General features: G+C 42.7%; 3 protein-coding genes across 6 annotated transcripts in view; 1 reads left to right on the forward strand and 2 right to left on the reverse strand.

Moving 5' to 3' along the window:
• septin8a (septin 8a) overlaps nt 1–2612 on the reverse strand; it is a 32239-nt gene extending 29627 nt beyond the window's left edge. For both annotated transcript variants that reach the window (XM_075486706.1, XM_075486707.1), the window contains exon 1: nt 2487–2612. In XM_075486706.1, the coding sequence (XP_075342821.1) occupies nt 2487–2516 (30 nt within the window). In that variant the 5' untranslated portion in view covers nt 2517–2612. The remainder of the gene's footprint in view (nt 1–2486) is intronic.
• Nucleotides 2613–4068: 1456 nt separating this feature from the next.
• On the forward strand, nt 4069–7708 carry sowahaa (sosondowah ankyrin repeat domain family member Aa). The gene has a single exon (XM_075486709.1). It carries the CDS (start codon nt 4241–4243, stop codon nt 5660–5662), a length of 1422 nt encoding a protein of 473 aa, XP_075342824.1. The 5' UTR covers nt 4069–4240; the 3' UTR covers nt 5663–7708.
• A 2462-nt stretch (nt 7709–10170) lies between these two features.
• shroom1 (shroom family member 1) overlaps nt 10171–18171 on the reverse strand; it is a 28825-nt gene continuing 20824 nt past the window's right edge. For all 3 annotated transcript variants that reach the window (XM_075486711.1, XM_075486710.1, XM_075486712.1), the window contains 7 exons: nt 17943–18129; nt 17779–17831; nt 16718–17353; nt 15988–16563; nt 15005–15113; nt 14016–14288; nt 10171–12482 (listed from right to left, as the gene is read on the reverse strand). In XM_075486711.1, coding sequence (XP_075342826.1) covers nt 12234–12482; nt 14016–14288; nt 15005–15113; nt 15988–16563; nt 16718–17353; nt 17779–17831; nt 17943–18129 — 2083 coding nt within the window. In that variant the 3' untranslated portion in view covers nt 10171–12233. The remainder of the gene's footprint in view (nt 12483–14015; nt 14289–15004; nt 15114–15987; nt 16564–16717; nt 17354–17778; nt 17832–17942; nt 18130–18171) is intronic.

Below are 18171 nucleotides of genomic sequence, written 5' to 3' on the forward strand. Positions count from 1 at the left end.
TTTACATGGATACTGACTCATTGCCACAGAAGCTGCAGCTGGGCTGTTATTAACAGCCATGTCACTGGGTTGATGTTCCTGCCTAAGGCAGCTCCAGACCGTATGTTCTATATGCACCCAACAACACTGATGACACACTACAGTCAGCAAGCAAGATCTACACAACGTGACCAAAACAAGTCCTCTAGTTTACTACACAAATCTGCAGCAAGAGCACATACTATTAAGATAACGTGTGCCTTTTTAAAGTGCAAGCAACTTGGCATACAATTCCTCATTCCTGGTCTCTTGGCTTTAAGCGCTTTATGAAGCTAATTTCCCTTTATGGATGCAGGACTCAAGGGAAAGGCAATACTCTTCAGGGTCAGTAAGCAATGCACATTCTAAATACGTTGCAGGGCATTTCATTACATAACCATTTAAATCAGCATCACTGTTTTCCAACTACGCACTGTTGCAGGCACCGAGTGGAGACAATTGAAGCTGTTGGATTAGTTTGCGGCATCGACCGCCCTGTGTGGATCCGACCTAGAAAGGTATCCCAAAGCTATGCTCTCTATTGAACAGGATCGATGTGGACCTAGAGTCCAACCAACCACACATAATAACAACACTCCCTTTACACAAACATCCAGACGAGCATGACAGTTTGTTCAATGTGGTCTCACTTAGTTCACAAAGTTAAGCAGGAAGTCAGGCAGCTGTGCTGCCAACACTGGCCTGTTTCACTGCATTCTCAGCATTTTTCTCATTAATCCACTCTCTCATTTTGTGTTCTAAAAGAGATATTTCAAAAATCATCATTTCTATAACTCTATAGAATCCTCCATTACCTGCGACCCATGTTGGAATCATGTGCCTAAATTAAGAACGCCAAGTGTGAAACACCGGATCCGCTCCTTTGCTTTCTTTGAAGACGTGTTGCACCAGTAAGTAGTAGGAGTGGCCTGGAGCGGGTTCTTAATCTCCTTATCCCAGCATTTCAATGCTACTTACTGTCCAATTCAAGGACATTTTCAAGCATCTGCCAAAAAGTTAATCACTCTCTTTAAATTCCCTCCTGTGTATTTGCTACTGCACTAAACACTGTCTCTCATACACTCATTACCGAGGGTTATATTTCAGGTTTATTCAGTCTCGCCCGACTGTCCATAGCGGGTTACACCTGCCCGACCACACCATGGTTTGTTACCATGAGAATTGTGCAAGATTTATTTCAGACTAATCTGAAAGTGAGCAAACTACTATAATAACCTATAGAGAAATTTAGCTGACTTTACTTGAACAGCTGGCTGTTAAAACTGACATAGCCTTCGGTGATAAAATTACATTTTGGGTCTAGAAAGTAAACCATGTGTTTGATTTTTTTTTTTTTTTTGTGCCTGCAAGACAAATTTAAATAAATCACTTGTAAAGAAAAACAGTCTGACACTCAAAATGGAGATGGTGCTATTTTGTAAAGCATGGGGGTTGAGTAGTAATAGACTGTATAAAAATAAGTATAAATAAGTATAAATATTCCAAATAGTTCTGAAATGGGTGATTTGATTACAGTTAAATTTCTCAGTTACAGGTTTGCATCTTAACAACACGGGAAACCTGCAAGACATGAAGATGGGCATGTTTCCATCAGGATGTTTTGATTTGAAAAGAACTAAATGCAGGTTGTGTTAAACCCCATCTGAAAGCAAACTATTCTTTTCAGTTTCACCATGAGGAAATGTCACAGCTTTTTATCTGCGCTGACATATCAACGGGATGGTTTGAGTACCTCCTCCACTGGAGTCACATTTGGCAAAAATGAAGTCAGTCCATCTGGAGTGGCCAGTACTGGTTTTCAAACAGGTAATTGAAATATCAAAATATCAAAAGGCGAAACGAGATGATAGGTGTAACTCAAAACTTGTGCATTAGGGGAATCATTGCAATATTTACTTTAGAGATGGATTCAAAATAGTTCGAATTTTGTACATCTACAACACTAAATATATATATATAAAAAAAAGTGTTTTTCAAAGTAAAACTACCTATCCTGGTAGTTTATCGCAATATTACAATCTGACACGAGAAGACTGCAACAAAAACACCTTGTGTGTTTTTCAAGTGTCCATAATGAATCAAAGGTGCCATAAGCAACACTCCATATGTCCAGCCACGCGTGAATGGGTAAAAAAAAATAATCAATCACTACAATAAACATGACAAGACCCGAAATTCCGAACAAGTCAGCAATGGAAGCGTCATTCAACTGTGTTAACTGCATAAATGAGAGAAACCCAGTCACTGAAATCACTTCCACCATCTCGGCAGAGCCCACAGTACAGGCTTCAAAAGCGGGGGAGGCTCAGCTACATATCCACTCACGCCAGCTAGCACACGCATACACACTTTTGCTAATCACAGCCAAGTGCTCCCATGGCTACACATCCACTGTTTCCAATTCTTTAAGACAAGAGCGGACAAGGTGTGCCGTGTCATTCGCTTACCGAAAATACGTCAACGTCCGTGGCAGCCATGGTGCGGAATGTATGGTGTCGGTGTGCTGAGCAGCAGACTGAGCAGAGGCGAAAGGGAGCAGCCCTCGTCTCTCCGTACAAGCCTGCTGAAGTAAATGAAGCGAGCTGACAGAGATGGGAAAAGACGGACACTAGGCGGAGAAGAGTTGGTAGCTGGGCTGGGGGGATACTAGCTAGGCGACGAGATGACTCCCTGCTACTTCGCTCATTCTTCGCTCAGTAAGACTCTAAAGTGTGCATTCTTCGGCTCGACTTTCCCTGAAGTTGGCAAAAAGAAAAGCAGTTGTACTTCGCTAAAATGTATTGAACTGATATTCAATTAAACGAACTTCGTCTAACAAGAACAAGTCTGGCAGGTTTATAGAGTCCTCTATGCGCATGCGTACTAATATTGACGTCATGCATTTCTTAAACGACGATTTTTTTTCGAATTTGCTTCTTATTTACCTTGTTACCAGGGCAATTTCAATTTTAAGATTGATACATTCTGAAGATGGGATGCAAAGAAATGGCCTTAAAGCGTTTCAAAGGGGTTTAACAACAAGTGACGCTAATATTCACGCTAAATTACCACGTGAACTATCTTGACTTCAGTTTGCATCTTTGATGGTAACAGAAACGTACAATATGGCCACTTCTTCTCAGGGACTCCCATACAGTCCAGGAATGTCACCTTATAATAATAATACATTTAATTTAAAAGCGCTTTTCTAAATACTCGAAGACACTTCACATAAAAACAACATAAAATCAGCAAAACAATATAAAATAGTACTCTAAAAACAAAGACTGAGCCTTACACACAGTGCAAGCCAGGACAAGACTGAATAGCACCGCGGAGCGACAATAGGAGAGCAGAAAAATGTATCCGAGGTGGAGTTGCTAAAACATATCATTAACACGTCATTCTAGACTTTAGTTCATGTTAATATTTAAATCCATGAATGACTGGACCACTAGAGAAGGACTCAGCCAATCAGAGGGCGCGCCATCATACGACGCATCTTACCATGTGTCAAATCATAATACTGGTATTTCTAGATTGCACACTACGCAGAGTAGCAGTGCTCTTTTTTGTTTGGTTTTTGGTAGCTTTACCCTTGTGTTCTTAATGCTACAAATAAACAAATACCTCGAAAACTTTGTACGTGTGTGTGTGTATGCGTGTGCGTGTGTGTGTGTGTTTTGAGGACTCAACAATCGATTTTAAATGTGGAATTAAAAGGCTAGATTCCAAATGTTACAGAAAGCTTTGAAATAATCATTGTACATACATGTTAACATGTAATAGGCCTATTAAAGATTTGATATTAGTGAATTATGGCTTTTCCTATGGATTATATGTACGTGTCCACGAAATAAGGTTAGAGCCATCATACCTGTGGAATAGCAAATGGCTGAAGGCTATGACTTTCAAAATATCAGCACACGTGACTTAAAGCATTTACTATGCGCGCACAAACATATTCAAGCTTGTATGTGCCTGTGAAGGAAAACTGTTTTTTCTCTCCCTCTCTAAAGTCTTTTTACTTTACCCTGAACCTATCTGATAAAAAAGAACATGATCTGCATTTATTATTCAAATTGAATGCACGACGTATTTCCCGGAAAGACTCGCTCAGGTAGGGGAGGAGAACAGTCCAGCCAGGTGGACGCGGCGGCAGTGGAACAACACCGCTGGTGAAAGTCAGAAGTTTCGACTTCATGGTCAACACTTTTTTAACATGATTTTGACGCAGGAATCCATCCTGTCCGTGCTCATCGCTGAGGGGGGCAAAGTGAGGAAGCCCGACTTGATGAGTAAGTTCAGGGGCTCCGTGGACAGCATCGATCCTGCGGAGAAAGAGCGGAACAGGGAGCTTTTCAAGACCTTTGTCAACAATGTTGCCTTCGTCAAAGAAATCGACGGTGTCCGGTATGTTGTCCTGAGGAAAACTTACCAGCATTTACTGGGAGGTTCCCAGACTGCGGCGAGCCATGGAGACGAGACTGAAAAGATCCCGCTGACAGGTGAGCAGCCGCGCCCACAGACGCGGGATGAAAAGGCGCAAAGCTCCGCAGAGGTGGAAGGATCATCCGTCTCCGAGGCTGACAAGGGAGAGGCAAGTGAAAGCAACGAAAATCCCACAGAAATGTTTTCTCCGGTACAGTTCGCTCTGCAGAGGAGCAAATTTGCGAGTGTTCGGGTTAAAAGGGGGCTGAATTTTGACATCAATAAGGGGGACACAGATAAAGAAAAGGGCTCAGGAAGGGGATCGTGCCCAAAGGAGAACAAACCCTATGCCTTGCCTCTGAGAATGCCACCTAGTTCTACCAGGGTCGAGACCCGCAAACTGAAGGAGGGCCCAGATGAAGCTCCTGAAAGCTCCACACTGGACGCCTTCAGCATGGAGAGGAGGCCGCCATCAGTGGACACAGCCAGCAACAGTGGCTCAACCCAGCTGAGGAGGGTGGTCAGAGACGCCAAGGTGTCAGAGGAGCCCAGAGACTCAAGAACTGCCTCCACGGTTCCCCTGGAGCAGGCAGAGCACGAATGGCTGGTCAAGTGCGCTTCGGGCCACTGGAACCAGGTTCATGGCCTGCTGCTCAGAGACAGCCAGCTGGCGGAGAAGAAGGACTTCATGTCGGGGTTCACTGCTCTGCACTGGGCAGCCAAGTGGGGAAACAGTAAAATGCTTGACAAGATTATCAGCATTTCCCGGCAGGAGGGAGTTGACGTTGACATTAACGTGAGAGCACATGGAGGATACACTCCTTTACACATCGCTGCTTTACATGACCAGGCGTACATCATGGCCATGCTGGTGGGGGAGTACGGGGCCAATGTGAGCATAAGGGACAACTGCGGAAAGAAGGCCTACCACTATCTGCACAAAGGCATCTCTGGGACTTTAAGAGAGATGCTGGGAGAACCCAAAGCCTGCCAAACTCAGGACACGGTCCTGCGTGAGAAAGAGGAGCTGGACTTGTTCCCAGATATCTCCAAAAGCCTACATTCATTTAGCCGTCTCTTCCAGCCAACTGTGATAGGCCACAAGAAGAAGCACAAGCAGAGGTCACGATTATATTCCCTGAGCGAAAACCCCAGCGATGAGCGAGAAGACGGCGGCTTCAGACACAGGACCGCATCAAATGTCTTCGCATGAATTTGTGTGACGGCAGAACATCACTCACAGGGAACAGTGGGAATTTAGCCAGCGCTCCTTTTTGCTGTCAAATCTTTCCTGTTTTCTGTTTAATTTATACTCTCTGACAATCATACAGCACAGACGACAAAATATCGGTTTCTTACGATCATTGAAAGGGTTTTGTTGTGTAAAAAAAAAAAAGAATTTAGCAGCACTATTCAAGTGATTTTGGCAACATGTGGAAAAACAGATGTCTCCCTCGATTGAAAGCTGAATCATTCAGATTTTCAGATCTTCAGAAGTGTGTTTACTGTCTCCGAGCAGTTGATTTAAAGTGGATTCTCAATGTGTTAAGTATTCATTTCTATAACTTTCAGATTTCTCATCCTTTTAAAAAATTTTTTTTGTTTGTTTGTTCACTGTCTTTGATTTGGAATGAAAAAAAATCAGTCCTGACCAAGAAGTTTAATGTAGAATGGAAAAAAAGATTCACTGAGATCAAGACACGACTTGTTCCCTTATGTGTTGTCACTGTTGAGTAAGAGATGATAGCGGGAAAGCGATTTCTCAAGGCAGAACTATACAGACTAAAAGGTGAGGATGTGACTCATATGAATACAGCCTGCCGTGGCAATAAAATTGATTAATAAATGAATCCATTGGATGCTACCGGTTCATTTTTTGTGATTGAAAAGTAGTTAAATTAATAAATGCAGTGAAGCTTTCAGGGGAAAAAAAAAAACCCAACAACACTGATCTAATGCTCTGGAAGTACAAAACACATGATTTTTCTGACTAATATTAAGTCTCGCTTGAAAAGATAGGAGTGTTATTCATGAAGGTGTTTTCAGGTGCTCCATAAATCATTTAGGTGCGTCTGCATGCCAAAACTTGGATCCATCCTCCGGCTTGTTGAGACAGCTGTGATTCAGCCTGATAAGCAGGTGACTAGAATTAGCTGTGTATGTCTGAGGCTAAAAGTGTGTCTGTGCCTGAGCAACATGATGGTAGACATAGCAGAAGGGCAGCAGAAAATCGGAGGGGAAGAAATGGAGGCATTTAGAATTGTTACGTCTTGAGTGGTCAGCATCTTTCTCCCACTGTTTGTCTGTACTCCCCCTCGGTTTCTTTTATGTGTCATGATGTCACTTTCCTGGCAGTCACATTGTCTCTATGTCAAATGATGTTTCATCCTGGAGTCTTTAGGTTTTTATGAAGAAATTGTTCTTTTCTGCCACTGCGGTGAGGAGGAAAGCTGGGAGAAGGTCATGAAGAAGTAGAGGGATGGAAAGTACTCAAGTGCTGATAAAAGAAAAAGCACATAGTAGAATTTTCTGTTCAGAAGTATAAGGATGAATCTATGGAAGAGTAGCGATTAGTGTGAGACATGGCAGGCAATGTTCATTTGAAATACTTGGCTTGTTTAACGGGTATTCTTTCAGGGTAGTTTTTAAGAAATCCAAAATATACTGTAAAGTGTTTATTGTGCAAGTTGTGTCCTTTTGATATTTCTGCAAACTGGTGCACATTTAATTAGATAATATTTACTTTGCATGACTCGACAAAATTCTTAAAACTTGCAATTAAGAATCTAACTTTTTCTAAGGCAAGAAGCCAACAGAAGTACATTGCCTTTAACAAAAAGGGCTAGAAATCTACATTTCAGTATTGCCTACATGCAACAAACATTTCCATTTTGTATGAATATATACTGTAAAGGTTTTTCTGATAGTTTTTTTTCCCCCTCAAAGTTAAGCAAAACAATATATTTCACCCTTTTATTGATAGTATTTTGCCTTAAATGTTTCACAAAATTAACTTGGAAAATGATGAATAATGAATATTAAAAATGTTGTGTTAAAACTGGTTCAATCTTCCCTGGATGAAGTGCTGAGAGAAAGGAAAAAATCCATCATGTCAAAATAAGTAATGACTCCAAAAAAAAGCGAACATCAATTCGGTCTGACTCAGTATTTATAGCAAAGTTTGAGAGTCATTTACTCATTTTACTTTTATATCATTATTTTTGTTGGGGGATATGAACCACGCTTGGTTAGCATAGCCTAGCTTGGTTTAGCTGATGGAAATGGGGGAAACATCTGGTCCAGCTCTGTCGAATGGGAAACCCAGTGGTTGACCTGGCTTTCTTCTATCAGAACCTCTGGTGCCTCGAGGTTGACAGGCAACCAGTGGATTTTGTTACTTTTAGATGGAACCATGCTCACTACCTATCTCTGCCTTCAGCCTTTGAGTGAAGCTAAGCTAACCTATAGCTTCATATTAACCCCATTGATTAGTACAGTGAAGTGTATCATCCTAATCAGGGAAGAAGTGTATCACCATTGAGCAATTTTGCCACACCCACAAGACACATAAGGTATCAGATGTTTAGCTTACACTTAGGAGGGTAAAGCCCTTAAAAAAAAAGAAGAAAAACAGTCCTTTTGGTGGAATAATATTGATAAGAAAAGAAACACTACAGATACAGTAGGGTCTTCTGCACCTCTTCCTTTCAAAACATGATTGAATACATGCCTCCATGGCAGTGTCGACATAAAGCATGTACACGTATTTATTCGGCATCATAAAAGTAAAGTTTATAGTCGACCAGGTGAACAGATAAAGTGGAGCCTTAAATATAATCAAAATGGTCTGGAATGTATTTTCTTCGACAGAAAAGAAAGAGCTACCAACTGTTGCGTATATTTAGCATTAACTTTAGCCACCTAAAGCTAGCCTTTATTCATGTGTAGGACTGAGATGAAATATGCCTGTCAGGGGATTCAGGCGGACTGAAGGTGTGCTGACATTCCTGTGGGCGGAGAGTTCAGAGTTCAGCTTGAGAACTGAGCTTTGAAGCCACTATTCCGAGCACCTGGCACAGGGATCATTGAGTCATTCAAAACAAGAAGCAATAAACCGACTCCCCGTTTGCACCTTTGTGGTGTAGATTCCTGGGCTGAAGTTTTCGGGTCTGTCCATTATATTCTTTCTTCTGTGGGACTCTGATTAAAAGTGTTTTAGATGTGAATTACGTGTAAGTATTGCCTGGTGTCACTCACTGTCCTCATGGCTCGTCCAAAGCCTCAAAAATCAACACACCTTACCAATGAGCCGTCCCTTGTTGTTTAATCTGTACATACCAAGAAAGAAGCAACAACTTGTATACTAAACAAGTCCCTACCTATAGAGGTGTTTAAACCTTTACAGATTCAGGCAAGCTGACTTCTATTTAGTTTAACTGCATGAAACTAAGAAAATCCAGTGTACATCACATCAAAAACACCAATTTCAAGTCTGGGGAGTCTGACACTAACATTTGGACTGGAAGAGGAGTGCTCCGCCACGTCAGCTAAAGTTGGCAGACAGAGTGGCTGCTTAACCTATTCTGCAGTGGACACACAATGTTGACAATTGAAATCATGTGAAATAAACTTTTCTTGGCTACACTCAAGCCAAATCTTTGATGATAGGACCTGAAAGTGCAACAGCATTTAAGCTGGTCCTCTCTTCCCAGGAAGGCGTGAAAACCCCCCATAAAGATTCAGGAACCTTTGAAATGAGCTGAAACTTGTGCGTGAACCTACACGAAAATATGCGAGGCATGTCTTCCTGTCGAGGTAGGGCATTGCCTAGGACAGACAATAAATAAAGGTATGCCAACACTTTCCATCTTAGGAATGGCCAGAATGTGTTGTTATGACTGGAGCGTTACGATGTTTTTTGTTTAACGGTGTAATAATGTTTTAGCTAGTTAAAAAGTACACGTCAGACTATTGGCTCTCAGTCAAATGGGATATCTCTTAAATCGTTGGGGTTTAGGAATAATTGTTCACTGGACTAATGTCAAGCCAGTGACTCGGTATATGAGCTTTTGTAGCTGCGACAGGTAGATAAAATGACAAACTAAAGTGATCCATGGGTGCCAGTTGAACCACAACATTCTTGCCATTGTGGCAAAGGAAGTGAAATGTACCTGTGAACTGTTTTCGTACTTTTAGATCCAACAGCAACAGCAAGCAGCATTTTCTTTCTTCACACTTGGTCCACACATTTATTTTATTTGAAGGATGGATTTATCTCTAGTTGTATCCCCTTCCCCCACACACGATGAAAACTGAATTAGTAGAGAGTAACTATACTTTTTTCCAGTGCTAATCGCTAAAGTGTTTGTTGATTTGCCTGCAGAGGGCAGAGGCGAGCTGTTTTAGGAAGGACTAATCCTGGAAAGAGTCATCTGCTGACGGAGAATATGACATGAGAAGGATCTCATGTTTATGAAGTAATGGGACAAAAATCCAACCTGTTCTTACGGCTTAAATATTGCACTAGTAGCACCAAACACAAAAAAATCACAGAGGACATTATTTGAAGTTCTCTGTGTAGTTTTCTTTCATGCCTTGCATTACTTGCATTACTCCTGTGTTCAAGCTGAACACGTCTCCAACTGTGAGGCGCAAACCTGTGATTTTGAGTTGAAATGAGTTCACAGTGGGACAAGAAGGAGAAATATGGTCCAGCAGATGGATAGTGAGAGCTTAATTTATTCACAATATTACAAACATTGTGGAATTTAAAAGCCCACACAGGCACGAAACAGCAACTCTCAAGAGAAAGCGGGTGTGAAGTATAGCAGAGGTTGTGGTTTTAGAAATGTGTCTGCCGTTATTACCATCAGCTCAGGCTGAAATGCCTTTCCTTCTCGGCTTCGACACAAGTTCAGTTCATATCGATGTCGCACGTCTCCAGGATTTGAAATGAATTCCTCTTGCCTGTGACTGCAAGAAAACACTGCTTTGATTGTAAGGAGAGAAAGGGAGGTTTTCAAAAACAGTAAAATGAACATTTATCCACTGTGGGAGGAGCCTCTTTCCTCGCTTTCTTCCCGCGTCTTCTTTTTGTCCACCATGTTGGTCTTTTGCATACCTCAGGAGTTCCAGCAGGCTGCAGGAAACATCGCAAGTCTTTCCAGCGCCTCAGCCCCGCGTCAGCACAATGGCCAAAACAAGCACATGTTAGTTTAGCAAACTGAGACGGATGGAGTCAAACAAATCTCCAGAGAAATGTGGTGGAGGAGGAGGAAAAGAAATTTCAAGGTGGAGGGGGCTTCTAATTCCTAACGGAAACCTGCTGTGGAGAACAGAGTGTGTCGGTCAGTGTGAGTCTTTGTGTGGAGGCTGCAAACGATGCTCTTTGTGCTCTTTACATAAACATAATATGCACAATTCAGTCAAGAAGTGTCATTTCCTGAGGGAGAATTTTGATTACTTTTTTTTTTCTTCCTTTTTTCCCCATACTTCCTTGGAGTTTTGCCGAACACAGCAAACACCAGGAGGACTTCAGTCTTTCTGCCTCTAAACGGTCTCATGCACACACACATACACACAGCTGACATTACTCTATAAGCAAATTCATAAAAAGGACATTGATACAACTAATCACAAATATTGTTAAAACACAAAGCAGGGGAATGGAGGGGGGTTTATTCAAGTGTGCATTTTAAAGAAAAAGCTTTTTTCACCACAAGACAGCCGTGTAAATGGAAATAAATCTAACGGTTACATGTGTCTGAATGGCCTACGCTGTGGAGGTAGAAGACTGGAAATTAGTGTAAGACACCTGCAGTGAAGACTACAGAGTTTCCTCTACTGAGAAAAAAAAAAAAGAAAGCATTTCAAGTATCCGGTGTCACCTCTGCAACAAAAGGACAAGGGGGAGGGAATACTCTGATGTCACTTTTCCTTACTAATAATCTGAGTGAAAGAGGAAAAGTTCCAGCATAAACAATAAAAAACATTCCTATTTAAGATTATTGGTAAAACAAACAAATTGGAAAAAGAAATGTTTAGATGGATGGAGTTAAGACTGACTTGAAATGATTTGAAATCTGATTTGACAAAATGTGCATTTATGTGTCTTTACAAAGTGCTTTTTTTTTCTTTCCATTCACCATTTTTTTGGTTTTTAGTGCCTCAATTTGAAATACATTGAAAAATAAGAACATTAGGAAAAAAAAAAAAAAAAGGTTAAATCTACATCTATTGTACATTTTACTGACATGATACAGTACACCAACCTCTGCCAGGCTCATGAAGCCTTCTCGCTGCTCAGATACAATCTTAAAGCTTATCGTAGGTTTCCACAGGGGCAGGTACAGGGCTGTAGGGCTATGAACTGCTAAAGGTTTCTGCACAGCAGCTCTAATATAAAATGTTCCAACAGCTACAGTGATACCAAGGCACACAGAAACAGTTCATACATGTTCAAAGTGAAAGAAAATGTACATTACTGGGACAAAGACCAGATGCACACTGCTGCTTGTGCAGATGCTGCTGGGCGGAAGATGTTCTCAGTCTGAACAGCCATTCCTGCTCACCTCTTGTACCGCCTAGAATCACGAGGGGTGAGAGGAACGTTTAATAGGACCCGCTATAGCGCTAACTTTTAAAAAAAAAGGCAAAAAGTCATGATTGGGTGCAAAAGGGCCGGAGCGATCAGCTAAAAAACAAAAAAAATCTCTTTTTCGAACAAGCCATCCTCCATCTGAACAAGCAAAGACAGAAATCAAACGCTTTCATTCCTCCTCCTCTCACAGGCAGATGGAAAGCGCCTCCAGCTGCTCCTCTCCCAGCTTCTGCTTCTCCTCCAGGTCCTTCTGTTGGATGAGCAGCGACGCCTTGGTCTGGACAAAGCGCCGGTAGTCTTGCAGCTGCTCAGCGGACAGCTGCCGCGACAGAAAAGAGGAGACCAGGTTCTCTCTGCGGTCCAGGTTGTCCTTCAGGTCTTTGGCGTCCTCCCTCTGTTTGCATAGCAGACGGTGGCGGCTGTCCAGAGATTCCTGTGGTCAAGCAGGGCAAGAAAAGCTGATTTAATCCGATACGATTAGAAGGTTAAAAGGCTTCCATGCATGTCCTGTACTGTAAAGCTTTATTTTGTGTCACCTTTCAGGTGATCATCTTTGCGTGTTGTACAATCATTTTTGAAACTGCCACAGGACAGTAGGTGCAGTGTGTTCCTATGTCAACAGAGGGCAGGGTAACCACAACTGTCATCGAAACTGGGCCCGAGTTTCGGTGAGTCAGTGTAAATACCAGTGCTGCTGATAACAGCAGGAAAATAAATGAGCTTCTAACAAGGCCTCTGTATGCAGCATGCTTTAACTGATGGACAAACTAACAAAGAGCTCTTTCATGGACAAATCTAGAAATCTAATGCATCCATGCAAACAGAATTTGATGCTGAAAATACTGGGAGGCGCAATGAAACAGGACATTCAGATGGATGATGGAGCACAACACACGCCACATCCGACACAATCCCTGAGGCCGGACTCATCATTTACGCAATTAACTGTTTTGATGAGCAAACTAAGATGAATCAAGTGGAGCTATGACTAATTATTCATGGAAATAATCTGTTGCAGTGCAACCCTATCAAACTGGAAAAAAATCTTCTTCAGATGAATCCTATGCATACGTACAATACTTTTGGCTCAAACGCAGATAAAAACAGCAGTATTTTTTTCACACTTGACACAGTGAGAGACCTTGACTCCCTTAAAGTGGCCCTTCAACTTTTTCCCAAGTGGAGTGTTTGCTGTACAAAAGTAAACAAAAGCAGCTAAAACAAACTGCTGATGGCGCGGGCGTCGCCAGGCACTCCTGAAGCCCGTCGTCTCTCAGCAGAAGTTCTGAATGAGTTGCAGTGAATCACGAGATTCAAGAGAAGACGAGATGACGTAACAATTCCCGAGCAGCACTCGCTGACAGCATGCTTTTACTCGCATGCATTAGTGTGTATATGTAAATAGCCTCAGTGGGGGAAAGGCAGGAGTCTGAAAGGGATCGCAATATGCTGAGCACACGGTGGTGCTTTAGAGGGCATTAGAAGATTCTTATCAAGTCCTGTTTGACCGATGCGGTTGATCATTAACCCTCATTAAAGGTCAAAAAGAAAAAGTGTCACATTAATTCTTCTCATCGGGTCATGGATCGTTGTGCAGAGTCGAGATTTTGACAAAAATTCATCTCAGTAATGGTTCTGTCTTTGTAAAGTGGCTGTAAAAAATTGAACAAATACTGACAAAAGTTCTTATAAAAGATAAACAAATGTTAACTTGTGCATTGTGATCAGGTTATCTTGAACTTAACTATCCATCAGTGACTTCTTCAAGGCAATGAATTGCTCATCCAGAACAAATCTAAAGTCTTTGCAAGCATGTGCACAAGAAGAACACAAGAATGTTCTTTTAATAAAACACCATGTGGAGGACAAAAGCAATCGAGAGGAAAACGCTGAGCTCATACTTCTCCAGCCACTGGAGAGTAAAGAAAAGAAAAAAAGAAATAGAAATCTGAAGTAGGATCCCCACCTTCTCCTCAGCATCTGTGTGCTGGTCCACCGTGCTCAGGGCGTTCTGCACCCTCGCCAGCCGAGCAGAGAGGCACAGCAACAGGCTGACCACCCTCTCCAGGTCTCCTATGAAGAGGTTGTACCTCTCCAGCTCCACTGGCAGACAGCGCTCACGCACCAGCATCGCCAGCTTTTCCCCGCGGGCTGCGTTCCCCGACACCTCCATCTGCAGGGCACCACGCGACTCTTCAAGTGAACGCAGACGCTCCTCTATGTAGGACACTAACAAGCGCTGCAAACAGAGTGCAGACATTAGACATACTCTGCAGAATGTGAGAAAACCGGGCCGAGAGGAATAAGTGGAAGGGAATCAGTTTCAATGCTTCGACTTTATTTGACTTTTGCTGTTACAGGATCATGGACGTAGGCGTACTGTAATAGAAGAGACTCTGCTGGGCAACTAGTAAGAAGGAAGCGACTGCTTGCCAAGCCAAACATTACACAAGTGGGAGAAACTGATAAGAGGCAGACAGCACATCATGTGATAAGAGACAGAACTATCTCTGCTTGAGATGGTTCTACTTGAGGTCAGATAGCAACCAGATTGTATCAGCATGAAATCACCAGTTTCTGTTCTGAAAGGAAAATCTAAATCATCTAACACTGCGCACCTGAAACTGTTGTTTGTTCTGCTGCTCTTTGTTCTTTTTCAAATCTCTTTTATTGCAAGGCAACAAAACAGAGATGCTTTTACATATATACTATCACAACAAAGATAAAAGCCTTAAATAAAAAAAAAATACAGATAAAGGTAAAATGAATAAATGATGGTGTTCACTAAATTACATGGCTTATGAAAGCAAACCAGGCTGTTTCCAGAACCCTAAGCCTGTGCTGTGGTTACGTGATCAACTCTTTAAGTCGGAGTCCCCCCCCCGTGCTATCTGTCACCACATTCACATGGCGTCTGCAGCCCTTCAGACAGAAGAAATCCACTATTTTGCATACCTTCTTTTCAGTGAGGTCAGCTTTGCTCTGCAGGTCTGTGCACTGAGACTTCTGGCTGTCAGAAGCAGGAGGACAAGCAGACAGTTCAGCCCCTTCAGCTGTTTCGGTGCTACGGGAAACAAACACGTTTGTGTGAAGACATCTTTGTTGAGCCGTGCAATCATTACTGTCATCACAACAGAAACGGAGCAGTATAATTCTGGCTTCAGCAGGGCGAAGCTCTGTACATTCAGCTGGTGCAGACTGCGAGCAAGGCCCCAAGAGTATTAAGACATCACAAAACTTTGAAATAAAAGTGCACAGTCTCTATGTATCTGCTTAGCCAGGCAGACATCTGAGTGCATGTGCAGCAGTAAGCAAATAAGCAGGTGTGTCTGTGCACGTGATGTAAGAAAACATGGCACAGGTGGAGCTCAGGTCCAAACCTTATTAACTTTGGCTTCTCTGCATTCTTAACTTAATGCTCTCTAAATAATTGAAAAGGAGTAAAATGAATAATCTTTCTAGCTACACAGTTGCATATACAGTATGCTGACATCTTCCAGTTCCATTATTTTACAGCATTTATTCTTCTCAGGTCACTTTCTGCTACAATGGGAACAACTCGGACTCGCTGCATCTGCTGCTGGATCGAACCTCTCACTGTCGGTTCCATAAAATGAACATTTACCCGTTGTCTGTCAGGTCCTCTCAGTCTTTAGGCCAGTTCAAATCCGGACTGAAAACACATCTCTTTTCCCTGGCCTTCCACTAGCTGAAATGGAGTTCACCTTGGCTTGCTACTTTTATTGTTATTGTTACTGTTATTGTTATTTTATTGCTAATTTTATCTCAAATTTTATTTTTTATCTGTGATGAAGTCATTCTTATTGCTTTTATTGATGACTCTCTTGTGATGCAGTTGCTGTTGTGAAGCACTTTGGTCAGCTGAGGCTGTTTTAATGTGCTATATAAATAAATTTTGAATTTGAATTTGAATTTACCTCTCTGCAGCACCTTGCTGCTCCTGTTTTTTCTTGTAGTGCTCCTCCATGAGCAGTGTGTCCTCTGACAGCAGCTGCTCCATCAACATCAGCGCCGTCTTACGATTGGCCAGCGGATACAGCACCCTGGCCAATGACTGGTCAACTTTGACCACCGCCTCCACAAGCTCCTCCCACTGAGGTTTCTTATTAGACCTGTCCAAGTTGTCCGTCTCCCTCTCTGGTGTTGCCCTGTCCTCCATCTCCTCCGCTTCTCCCACATTCTCAGCCTCCATTTCTGCATCTTTCGGCTCTTCCGCCCGCTGATCGTCTGAGTCAGAGACGGACGTGCGGGGAGACACAGCAGATTCACTCGTCTGTTTTGGAGGGACTGAGCTGGTGGACTCGTCGAAAACATCTGGAAGCAATGAAGACTGGACTTCTTTATTCATCTCTTCTTCAGGTGGGAGAATCCACAGCGAAGGATCAGTGGTAACACCGCAGCTCAGAGACACTTCATGGTTTGAATCGGGTGGGTGGGCATCATCCACTGTCTGCTCCTTCTCTGATCCACCCCCAGAAGGAGAAGCCCCAACTCTACAGAGAAAAGAAGTAAATAAATAAAGAAAAAGTGTTGCAGAAACATGCAACTTTTACTAAGTTTCGTGCCTGACGGATGATATATTCATATTCGATTAATATCAGAAATAGACTCATAAAGCCAAACTGTTTTCACACAGTCCAACTTTACCTGGAACAAGGTCCATTTTCACAAGGAAGCTTTGTCTGAGGGGGTGTGGACGAGGTGGATTTGATCTCCGTCTCACTGATCTTTTGACCTTTGGGGGAAGGTGGGTTGGAAGAAGTCTCACTGTGCGCTCTTCTGGTCCTGATCTCATCTGTGAAAAGGCCACGAGACCCAGCAGAGGAAGAGTGAGCTCCGGCACGGGAAGAGGAGCTGGATGGCAGGGAGTTTGATCTGGTGGAACTCCACTCTCCAGCTGCATCCCCCCCTGGCTCAGATCTCTGCTTCATAATGGGTTTTTTCTGGGTTTGGTTTTGAATCTGTCCCTGAGTGTGCTTCTGATCGATAACCTCTGGTTCTTTTCGCACTTGTTTGTTCCACCGTCTTTCCTGCTGCTTGGCTTCTCTGACTTCAGCAAAGTATGAAGAGCTCCTCCCATCTCCTTTTGGTCCCACAGGCCCAGTTGCATCCCTCCACAGCTGATCCAGCTGCTCAGAACTTTTACTTAAGGCTGACATTTTAGTCAACTTTGATGCTCCAAGCTCCTCCATGGACTTTCCTCTCTGTGCGACCACACGGACATACTGGCGGCCCTCAGGGGTTTGCTTTACAAGGGATTCCTCAGCTGCATTCTTCTGGGAACTGAAAGTGAAATGCAGTGTTCAGATGTGAAGGAGCAGATATATCATTTATTTTAACTACTAAATCAGAGAAAAAAAAAGTGTTGACCTTGATAGCAAACAATGCAGCCTGCGTAAGTACATGTCAAACTCATTCACAGTGGGGCCCAAGTAAACTGGAAATTCCATTTAGAAAACAGCACAGTTTGGAGGAAAAAAGCTTTAAAATGGCTCTGTTTAGTACTCTCCTTCTGTGGACTCTGCGTAAATCTTTTGAAAGGAATGTTGGTTAGCTGGAGCAGGTGGGTGTTGACTTTCCAGCGCCACAATGCATCAACTTCAGATTTATGGTCAAAGCTCAAAGCTCACACATCACCGACCTAATACTTCCTTGACCTAAAAAACACACAAAAAAAGTCCTAATGTGCCTGAAACACTGGTACATACCTCAAGGTTTCCATAGTGTTAACTGGAGGGGGATCTTCCTCGTAGTCAAGTGCCTGCAGCCCCGACAGAAGCAGTGAAAAAGCCATGAGACGCGTGTAATTCTAGAACATTTTCCCGACATGAAAGCTGGTTTGCTAGGCTTGTGAAAGACAGCTGAAATGTACCTGAAATGCATGTGGTGTGGATGTGGATCGGTTCCTGAAGAAATGAGGTGGTTCTAGCTGGTCCAAAAGACTCTCCACTGAAGCACACTTTCCCTGAGATGCACCTTGACTCTCCCTCAATCTGGAGGAATTCCGATGGCCATCATATTGGGCCGAGCAAGACTTTGCTGAGAAGAACTGGGTATACCTGTAATGGAAAAATGACAAAGAACATTTTAAAATGCTTGCT

The sequence above is a fragment of the Odontesthes bonariensis genome, chromosome 16, assembly GCF_027942865.1.
Source record: "Odontesthes bonariensis isolate fOdoBon6 chromosome 16, fOdoBon6.hap1, whole genome shotgun sequence".
Lineage (NCBI taxonomy): Eukaryota > Metazoa > Chordata > Actinopteri > Atheriniformes > Atherinopsidae > Odontesthes > Odontesthes bonariensis.